Here is an 11576-nt window from a genome sequence, read left to right on the forward strand (position 1 = left end):
TGTAGTGTAAAAGTAGTTCTACGTTAAACGAGTACGATTAAAAAATAATGCTTGGATGGTGAATTGCAGAACTAATATGTGTCTGTCGGAAGAAAATAGTTCTTCCGGTACACCGCCACCATTGCCACCGAAACGGAGAACGAGAGGTCAACAGTTGCTCGATGAATCCGAAGGTTTTTTAGCATCTAGTCTCGACGGTGTTTCCCTACGAAGTCGATCTCCAGAGGATTCGTCGTCTCTTTTGAGCGCGTCGGCTGGCAGTTTGGATTCGGCCTTGAACCATTCCCGCGACGAAGATGAGATACGGGCGATCATGGGACCAAACGACGAGTCACTGAACGACAGTATGGATCTCAGCCTGATGGCTACTATCCAAGGTAACCGAGATCCATTCCTTTATCGTATCGTAGCATCCATTATTTAATCATGGCCAATAAGAATGCGATAAACGATATATCTTGCATAACCTCGGTAACACTGACTCGGTATCGAGTCAGTTTCAAGCATATTTAAAAGAAGAAAGTAATAAAGAGAAGCACGCGTAAACAAAATTATCATTTATATGAATAATATGTTTATATTATAGATTAACTTATAATACGTGGACTATAATACGATATTAGGATATTTCTTTGTAACGTACATTGTCTGCATTTTGTAATATAATTGTCTTCTGTCTTCTTTTCAATACATCTGTATCCAGTTATTAGTGTTAGACATTATGTTACTTAAGTTGATACGATGAAATACCTTTTACACAAGTGAATGGCAACCGGAATGCAACCAAATGGAACCAAATGGGATAGGGATGGATCTATGACGGCACGTTTTCATCAAACTGGAATTAACAGTAAAGTAAATATATTAACAGTAAAGTATTCTACAGTCCCTGTATATCGTTTTAGTACACGCGGGTTGCATATAGTACGTCGGAATGTGATGTAATCTTGAACTCAAGCGTATTAGGAGTTTGAAATTTAAAGAGCAATCGTATAAAGCACAGTTTCACGGTAGGGAGGTTCGAGCGTTGTTCCTAGTTGTTCTATTGGCTGCTCTGTTGGTTGTTCCCACGAAATAAGAGTCCAAGTCTAAGGCGAATGTCGAAAAACTCTAAGGAGAATATCGTCGCAATATATCGAGTACCTACAGCGTAACCTAAAATTCGCTTTAGCTCGTAATTTCACCTTTATTCCCGGTTGCCATTCAATTAATATCACTTATAAATTGCCAACATTTAATCATCTGTTTTAAGTTTAAGAGTCAACATTTTCCGAAACGAGGCAACCTAAGCGTAGCTCCGTTTGTCAACATTGAAATATCGTATTAGTCGTATTAGTTTGTTCTATGAACATTTATATCCGATTTATGACAACGAAATTAGAACCATCCTGAGATGGTAGCGGTAGAACTATACAAGTACATTTCCATTTGCGTCGAAAGGTTCACTATGCGGACAATGCTTAGTCAGCGAAGTGGTCTTCGACTATGCTTGTCTCGATCGTCGAATCAGTCTTACTGAAAATCTCTTAGGATACGTTAGGATACATATTTCGAAAATAATTAACTCTCTAATAAATCTAAATAAGATTATGTGGCGTAACGATAAAAAAAGTTATATTTAATTATATACATACATGCGTAAAAGTTTCATTTTTATCGATTGAATCAATCTTTTTCCAAACATTATGCAGACGATATACAGAGAAACTAAATATATTGATCATTTTTTTACATTTATAGGTATGCAAGTTAATGGTAGTTCAAACTGTAGTTGCTGGGACGGTTCCGAAACAAATATACCAAGCACAATGTTATTGGGTCAACAAACTCCGCAAGAAATGCTTAATCCATTTACCGGTGGGTAATACAAAATCGTTTTATATTTGTCGCCAACACCGTCAAGCTGAAGTAAAGGCGGTGCCGATGACGTTGCACATTTATAAATGTAAAGAAAAAATGTACAAGAGCTAAAATTATGCAAGAATTCCTCGAATAGCTAGAGCGAAGCAGGTAACGTAGGTGTCAGACCTTTAGACTACATGATTAAACAGTATAGTATAGATCTTCGTTGCGATCAGTCTAATAGGTAGGTTGGTATTCTTTTTCTCGATTCGTTTTCTAAATCTAGATTATCTAAATTAAATTTACCTTCGTAAAATAGTGCCTGCTGATAGGATTTGGGAAGCGTTGCAAAGTATCTTTTTGTAAGAAAGTAGAAGAACAGGCAAGTAAACATTTTTTACGTGTTATAACGAACCATATGGCGATTATGTTGCAGGTATAGAAGGAAAAATGGAACGATTATCGACTCAAACGCAGGAATCCGGTTTCGTATCCATGCATTCGCAACGAAGTTCGTCTCAAAGTTATACTACCTCCAGTATAACGTCCAAAAGATCTTCTCAGCAAAGCAGTATTAGTTACAATTCCCAAACGTTTAATTCGCAACAATCGTTTTCCCAAACAAAACTGTCTTCGGATAACAACGGGTCTATTTTCACTCAGAAGACAATGACTAGTACGAAGAGTACCGTTAGTACAACAAATATTTCCGGAACTGGAGATCCTGCTGTATTAGAAAAATTGGTAAATGTGGGTGTTGTGTGTCGTGATTGTATTTCTTCTTACTTATAAATCTCTTACTTATAATTACTAAAAAACAGTTTAAACAATTTTCAAATCGAAATATAACATAGAAATCAAGCTCTTTTTTCGCCGACTGCTTGCAGAAATTCTATATGTACTTGTAACTTTTATCATGACCATGCAATAATTTCGATCGTCGATGCATCGTAGATTAAAAATTTGCAAACATCAACATGTGTGTTCTTATTAAACGTGAGTTTCCGCGTTTCGTAGGAAATGGAGTCGATTTCTGCATCGGACGCCAATGGTGTGCCGCCAGCATTGCCGGAAAAACGATCGAAACGGAGGAAAGAACGTCAACCGTCACAGTACGACAATGTACCTGAAAATGAGCATTTATCAACCTGTAGTTTACATACCAATAACGGCGATAATACAGATACCAGTAAACCCCCTCCACTGCCGCTTAAGAAAAGGCATAGTAAGTCGAATTATTGTTTCCAAAAAAAAAAAAAAAAAAAAAAAAAAAAAAAAAAAAAAAAAAAAAAAAAAAAAAAAAAAAAAAAAACAGTAATACAGCAGATAATATTTAACACCATACTACGATTGCTTTATTGCTGTTGAAAAAATTCAAATAAAGTATCATTGATAATGGATATGTATTAAAAATGAAGTTGCCTGAATTTGAAGAGAATAATTATTAAACAAAATTATGTTAGAGATTATCTAGATTATATTAGAGTAGTAGTCGTTCAGAATCTTTTCCACATAGTAGGTTAAAACTGATACAATATTTTGTATCCCCCAGTGTTCCAATCAGTGGCATATTCTGGTAAGTGGGATCCTGCCCACGCAAATCAGCTATCCCTCAGCAAACACACGTTCACGCTAAGTTGAAACCCGTCGTTTCACGCATTAATTATACACGACTTTTAATATCTTAGCTTTTTGCGGCATGTTTTCGTCGTTATTTTTCATTTCATTTTGTCGAAATCATCAACGCGATTTCATTTGACTAAGCTTGGATATGTCACTCATATTTTTGGGCTTTTTCATAGCTTATATCTTAATATATATATAATTGAAATAATGAAATAATACTAAAAACACATAGAGTAATGTGTGTGTGTATATATATGTATATATATATATATATATATATATATATATTTTTTTTTTTTTTTTCTTCTTCTTCTTTTTACATACAAATTATTAAACTTTCAGATTTCATTACATTCTATCCACACTCATCTTTTCCTTTCATTAGTTAAATTATTTTGTCAAATCAAACTCTATACATTTATTTGATTTGAATTTGTTACACATCGTACTTTATAAATATATTATTTCCATTGACATTTCTGTATAATAGCTCTAAATTTCATTAACCGTAGAAACTAATCTTCAACCACCTATGTGGGCGTCGTCATTGTTTCATTAATTAAATTGACCTTTTCTTGCTAATAGTCAGTTAACACTTACGCTTCTTTAACTCTAGAATTAAGACAGCCGACTTTAGTTTTCGTTTCCACAATCGACTAGAGGATATATCTCCAACGATTCGAAATTTCCTCGGTCTGCGCGATATTTGTTCATGCTTGCATCATCGTGATGATATTTATCCCAATTTTAAGTGACCGTTTAATCGCGAAGAATGTAGTCTTAATCGCGGTAAGAATTTCGTTTAACGGATTTCACTCTTATTCCAGTGAGTTTATAATAATCTGGTATTCGCTACCTTACATATATGTCATTATCTATCGAGATACATGCTTGCGCATCAGTGTTTTTCTGTATTTTATACACTTGTGCTTTGATATTTTATTGTAACATGAATCATGCTTGTATGTACCATATATATACACATGTGTGATAAAAATAGAAACAATATACATACATGTATATACATATGTATGTATGTATGTATATATATATATATATATATATATATATATATATATATATATATATGGAATCGTATTTTTTTATTTATTTATTTTTCTTAAGTATATCATATTGTCTAGTAGATTAGAATTGTATCAATTTAATCGTATCTATTCCAGTCATGGCATACATGGAGATGTTTGGGAATTGTTCTCACAGCAACAACGATTTCATCTCTGGTCTTGGGACCCGTCATTCAGTGGCAGCTTATAATTCGATGCAAGCGGAATGGCAACAACACGAAATGGCTCTTACTACGACACAATCGTGTTCTTTCATGGCGCATACTATAACTACATTACATGACAACTCAAAGTATGCGTTTCTAGATATAAAAATTTATACATATCTTCCCGTGTTTAATATGAAAAACACAAGAAAGCGTATTATACCTTTTTCAGTACCTCCATAACTATGGCACCATCAGTAGCGGAAGTAACGAATAATTCTAGTCTCCCACCAGCATTACCACCAAAGAGATCCCGTTCTATTAAATCAAATGCAACGCCACCGCCAATTTCGCCAAAACCCACCATTAGTATGCAAAGCATACATACAATCGAACCAATCGTAACGTCAACACCTATGAAAGTAGAGGAATCTGGTTGTGTTCATGATAAAAAGGAGTTACCACCTTTGTCTCCAGCGAAGTTGGTAAATATTTCATAAAGTAACGTAGATTAACGTAGATTTGTATTACCTAGACACATCATTACTAATCTGATGCCCGTTCATTTCTAGAATAACGTTGCTTTGGACACTATATTACCGTCCTCAAGACCTGCGAGTAATGCCTTATCGTCGATTTCCGTCGATGATAATAACTTGGACTTGAGAGACGTCGATCAAGACGATACTATTTTGGATGAACTCGATATCAGCAAGTATTTAGTCTTCAAGAAACCAGACGAAGAAGGGCCAGATATAAGGGGTGGCCACCCGGATGCATTGTTAATTCATGCAACCAAAGCTAATAAACATGGTAAGTTTTCTATTCAAGCGTTATAATATAAATTGTATTGACAAATGAATAGTCATTGAAGGATATAATGCATTTCGTATTCTTTCATGCTTCATAGACGAGAAAGAATCAGGTCAGTGTAATAATTTGTTGGATTTACCTTCAATTCTGCTGCAACTTAAAATTTCAAGATATAAAATTGCTTTTCCTCTCCCAAAAAATAAATACTTTTATTATGCATAGGAAAATTTCTGCGAAACGCAATTAAAATAAACATTTACCATACGAATTAATTACCGCATGCTTATTTTATTTACAGACTTTTTGTATCAAGAGGCGTTTCTAACAACATATAGAACATTCATGCAACCATTGGAGTTAATTCAAAAATTACACAAACGTCATCAGCGATTCTCTTGTTCTGCTGACGTTATTAAACAAAGAGCAGCTCGTGAAGCATTTTCCTTGTTGGTCAGAGTTGTCAGCGATTTAACGTAAGTTTACTAGAAAATTAACTAGAAATTAAACAATTTTTTCTAAATATATCGCAAATAATTCAATGTAACTATAAAGAGGTTATTAATTTCTTCCAGCATGTCAGATCTCGATGATACACTCTTGCAAACTTTAATGGAATTCGTACAGCAATTGGTATGTAGCGGTGATCTTACTATGGCAAAAGCTTTGCGTGTTAAAATTTTGGAAAAACACGCGGCGAAGCAATTGCAATCTACACAACCGATTCTATCTTCGTTGAGTGTGACAACAAAGCAAGCTTCCCTTCTCGATTTCAAGAGTGAACAAATTGCAGAACAAATGACATTGTTAGATGCTGATTTATTCATGAAGATCGAGATTCCGGAAGTACTAATTTGGGCTCAAGAACAGAATGAAGAACGAAGTCCGAATCTAACTAGATTCACAGAACACTTTAACAAAATGTCGTACTGGGCTAGATCGAGAATACTGGAACATAGATTAGAGAATGAAGCGAAAGATAGAGAGAAATACGTTGTTAAATTTATCAAGATAATGAAGCACCTTAGAAAAATAAATAATTTTAATAGCTACTTAGCCTTGCTTTCTGCGTTGGATAGCGCTCCAATTAGAAGGCTCGAATGGCAGAAACATATTACAGAAGGTTTAAAAGAATATTGCGCTCTTATTGATAGTTCCAGTAGTTTCAGAGCTTACAGGCAAGCTCTGGCAGAAACACAACCGCCATGCATTCCGTACATGTAAGTAACTTTAATCTTTTTATTTCAATAATTGAAAGGCAAAGTTCTCGTCGGAGCAAAGTTCATCGAAGAGCTAACAAACATTCGAAGCACATTTTTCACTTACAGCGGACTTGTGTTACAAGATCTTACATTCGTGCATATTGGAAACAATGATTTATTACCAGATGGTACGATAAATTTTTCGAAAAGATGGCAACAGTTTAATATCGTTGAAAACATGAAAAGGTTCAAAAAAGGGTAAGCTGGTTCGTTTAATAATTTTTTTTTTAAATAACCAATATACATTTCAATGTTATTTCTAAATTGAATTGTTTATTTATTTATTGCAGAACATATTCTTTCAAGAAACACGAACGTATAATAACGTTCTTCAATAATTTTAGCGATTTCCTCTGTGAGGAAGCAATGTGGCAGATTTCCGAGAGTATCAAGCCGCGCGGTGGAAAAAAAGCACAGTCACAGAACTAGAATATATCAAACCCTTTCACCGCCTGCGTCTCAAAATCGAAAGGCTGAATCAATAAATTAGAATGTCTGTAGTTGTGATGTCTAGGTAAATTTACCTAATTACGAGCCGAATAAAAACGATGCAACGCTTTAAGGACGGTGAAAGGGTTAGCTATGTCTGTTCCGCTTCAACAACCTCTGTGAGGTTGTATCTCATTTTATGGAATATTCAGTCTCTATTGAAAAGTAAAACAGAAAAAAGAATGCGAATAGTCAGTCATTTAGATCAAATTGAGATTTGATGCGTGCGTGCGTGCGTGCGTGTGTGTGTGTGTATGTGTGTATGTGTGTGTGTGTGTTTTTTTGTTTTGTTTCAAAATATGAATTGCGTGCACGGATATCGATTGAATCGAAATACGTATAGAGAGACTTTAATGAATTGGCTAGATCAATCATGTCTCAATGTATTTTTGCAATTTTTTCCTTTTTGCTATAAGGTTAGTAAGGGAGAAAATCATGTTTACTATGAATCTATGCAATGTATACTTAAACGATACACAGCTGTAATGATGCTTAACATGGCATGATGGAAAGAGCAACCTCCTCTCTCTATCTCTCCCTTTCTCTCTCTCTCTCCCTCCCTCTCCCTTCTCCACTCTCCCGCACACACGCATGCACTAGCTTTTCTATAGAAATATATATATATATATATATGTATATATATATATATATATATATTATATAAGCTATTTATTTATTTGCTTTATATCGGCGAATAGCGATATGTAAAAAGTAGTAAATGTCATACATTTCTTTTTAAACTTATTTAGATATATATGTAAACGTCCATCATATAGATCTGTTAATAGATAGGCAAACTTATCAAGCGTCGACAGAGATACATTTGTTGACTTCGCAAGGAAAAAACACCAATTACGTTGATTAATGTAAAACAATTATAGTCTCAGATCAGTGCAAAAATGATGCGCTTTTCCGAACACGTGGCACGACTGAGCGTAACTGTTACATATACTATTGTATATGATTCTAGGAAACATTTTTTGTTGGAAACTCGTTAATAGATATCCAAGATTTCAGCTTTAAGACAAATGGTTATATAAAAGTGCGTAGGTAAATTAAGTGTAAAAAAAAGCCCACGATTAGACGAATTGGATTGAGATGTCATTCACATTGCCCTTGTACTTTCGCCGATAATTCTAAATACCTTTGATATCTTTTATTATCAGATTCCATTACTAGTTTCTCTGCGTTTATATTTTTCAGCATTGCTAATGAGAGTTTCCCTCAGGATACATTCCGATGGAGTAAAAGAAAATTATTCGATCAATTTTATCAAGATAGAAGAAACATACTACTGGGTCCTACAATTTTCTTATTCTTTGTTAAATGCGTCGAATTTTAATACGTGCATCGAGTTTATTTGATTTCTTAAGATAAATGATACCACTGTAATGATTTATGGCTGTCTGCGTGCCTCATATTATAGAGTGAATGAATTACGTCTATTAACGTTTCTCCGGTCTCACGTTTAATGATATAAATATCTTGTATGCATAATCCATGAACAAAACCAGAATAATCGGGCTTGAGAGATCTGAAAAAGAAAAGAAAAAAGAAAGAGGAGAGATGTCACCAGTACGTTAACGCGATATACGTACGATGGTACTGATCGTACACTTTTATCCACGTTAAAAAGAGGGCCTAAGCAATTGACGAGTAGCATCGGTTTATAAACACACACATGCCGTTAATTAAAATTTACCGATATAGAACACCGAGGAAGTAAAAGGTAAACAAGCCATAATTTAGTCTCAAGGTCTAGTTAGAGGTTAACTATTGTATACATACTTATATAAATTTGATAAACGGTTGTCAATTTCTAAACGTGCATCAAACACACACACGCGCGCGCGCACACGCACACACACACACACATTATATACATACATACGTTGTACACGCGTAATATAGTTTTCAATTGAACTGTAAAGGAAGAATAATAGACGTAAAAGACTCTGTTTCCATAAAAATAGATGCATCCCGTTCATCGCAGCTGTAAGCGTTTTGAAAGACGCAAACAAGGACAAAGGTTAGTACTGGTTATGAACTTTTAGACAAGCATATATCCCCCTATAAGCCCCAATAGTTCACAAATAACGATAATCATACGTGGATGAGTATGCAAGTGTGTTTGAAGGCAACCACTTTTATTTAATAAGTTGGTACGTATAAAAATGTTTCGTCTAATGTAAAGCTAAGAAAATGTTATTAACATTGTATGTAAATAGTTTGTGATTGTATTCATAATTTCTTGTATGTATGCGAGTGCCCATTTATAACTCATACAAATGCGCGCGCGCGCGCTCAGCATATTATCTTTACATTATCTTTACGCACGATGTGATTAATCTTATATACTTTTTAAATTATGATCGAAGTCATTGTGATGCCATTTTACATTCTCACATAATAGCGGGCACGTAATCTGTATATTTTTTTCATTTCAGTTAGTTTAAGCCACGCAACGAACAGATATACATAAATTCTTCATAACAGAAGAAATAAATTAAAAAGTTACTACAGTGGATTCCGCTTATTTGAGCCACCGGTTAACCAAGGTAGCCGTTTATTTGAAACGAAGCTGAAAGTATAGAACCTGAGTATAGAGAATAAAAACCATTTATAGATAGTCCTAATTTTCTTCGCTTAATTTCATTAATTGAAGCAGCAGCGTGTTTGGTTTTTTTTGGGACAGATGACTGCAGTAGTCTATGAGAAAGAGAAGATAGCAAGCGGGACGGAGCGACATAGGGGCAAATAAGACTACCATTTCCTTTCCTTTCCTCATCGTCACGTGGCTATATCTTATTTGTAACGTAATATTTTCGATCAGAACGATTTCTTATCTGTATGATTGCATTGGGTGTATTAGATGTAACCAATTAGATCCGCATTCCTTTGCCTTATTATCATTTTACAGACGCGTTACTTATGTATCGCATTTCTCTTTCGTTTCCGCTCGCTGTAACTTTGTCTTCTGAAAATATTCTCATCAACTATGTAGTTTGTTATACATTCTTTGTTATCTTAACTACCTACGCAATTCTGTATTGACCTATGCGATACTTGGCATAATTGAGACATCCGTTTAATCAGGCTAACGCTAGTACCGATGTGTCCTGAAAAACCGAAATCCACTGTATTTGTAACTTAAAATTTTATTCGCAGAACACTAAGACAAAATATTAGAGATCGACTTGTGATACTTATCCATTTACATGCCATAAAAAGTGAAAGTAAATGTATATAAATACACGTACATATATCTTTAATAACAAAGCCAAATTTACTGATTTTTATTTATATTATAAAATAAACTATAATTTTGTTGTTGTAACGAGGAATTTGTGTATGCTGCACAATTTTACATTGCATAATTTTAAGGTGTCTGGTGTCACGTTCAACATTGATTTTCTTTGTAGTTTTCTTTTATACGTAGAATCATTTCCATTCTCCTCCCCCCCCCCTCCCCCCCCTCTCCCCGTCAAATTCATTACATTATTTCCTTTATGCATCACATCTACATCTCCTCGATGTCTGCTGCTATTACATATTTGTACATATATTTCGAATCGCTTCTATATTCTCTGAGATTTCGTTAACAGTTGTTTTACCGAAACATTTCATGCGAAAGTGTATTTATAAATGTATAATGTGACTATATCGATCGCCTTTGTCTCTATTTTCTATTATACGTTTCTTCGATTTACTGTTAACGAAATTCTCATGCAAGTTTCGCGTAGGCGTACATATACATATGCATATGTACATACAATTTAAGGATAAACGCTACAAAATCATGAGTGAGATAAAAACAGTGAATATGCAACGAAAAACTTAGACTCGATCGGTTAATTAGATAAAGGAACTAGACTAATTCATAGTAGGTGGACAAACTGCGAGAAAAATTAATTAATTTGATAAAAATAGATTGATAATAAGATATTTTTGAAGTTCATTTATATTATACTTTATAGTACAACAATATTAATTACTAGTTAAAAGAATGAATATCCGTATATATCTATAGTTGGACAAATTCTAATATCGTTGTCCATTTTTTGTGCTCGGAAATTCTATAACAATCATTAAAGTACATAAATATTTGCTTTGTAGGAACATATTGAATCTATATTTTATTAGCCAAAAAATTAATATAATAATTCTATTAAGTATACATATATTATTAAAATGGATTACTATGAATTTAAATGCTAAACAAAAATATAGGAATATTGAAAATTAATTTTTATTATTTATCCTTCCTTTAACTGCTTGGATTTACACTCACTTCACTTATAAACTGTCGTATAACT

The 11576-nt window shown here is 34.0% G+C and overlaps 1 protein-coding gene across 2 annotated transcripts in view; it reads left to right on the plus strand.

The window, feature by feature from the left end:
- The window catches only part of C3G (C3G guanyl-nucleotide exchange factor), a 48204-nt gene extending 40661 nt beyond the window's left edge, over nucleotides 1–7543 (plus strand). Inside the window, exons 6-17 of one of the 2 annotated variants that reach the window (XM_069114167.1) lie at nucleotides 70–377; nucleotides 1741–1857; nucleotides 2279–2592; nucleotides 2860–3067; nucleotides 3395–3418; nucleotides 4650–4845; nucleotides 4932–5184; nucleotides 5272–5512; nucleotides 5811–5985; nucleotides 6085–6729; nucleotides 6838–6969; nucleotides 7062–7543. In XM_069114167.1, the coding sequence (XP_068970268.1) occupies nucleotides 70–377; nucleotides 1741–1857; nucleotides 2279–2592; nucleotides 2860–3067; nucleotides 3395–3418; nucleotides 4650–4845; nucleotides 4932–5184; nucleotides 5272–5512; nucleotides 5811–5985; nucleotides 6085–6729; nucleotides 6838–6969; nucleotides 7062–7200 (2752 nt within the window). In that variant the 3' untranslated portion in view covers nucleotides 7201–7543. The remainder of the gene's footprint in view (nucleotides 1–69; nucleotides 378–1740; nucleotides 1858–2278; nucleotides 2593–2859; nucleotides 3068–3394; nucleotides 3419–4649; nucleotides 4846–4931; nucleotides 5185–5271; nucleotides 5513–5810; nucleotides 5986–6084; nucleotides 6730–6837; nucleotides 6970–7061) is intronic. The other variant, XM_069114168.1, reaches the window with a different exon arrangement.
- Nucleotides 7544–11576: the final 4033 nt, after the last annotated feature.

Source organism: Bombus flavifrons, chromosome 5 (assembly GCF_040668555.2).
Source record: "Bombus flavifrons isolate JBK064 chromosome 5, iyBomFlav1_principal, whole genome shotgun sequence".
Classification (NCBI taxonomy): domain Eukaryota; kingdom Metazoa; phylum Arthropoda; class Insecta; order Hymenoptera; family Apidae; genus Bombus; species Bombus flavifrons.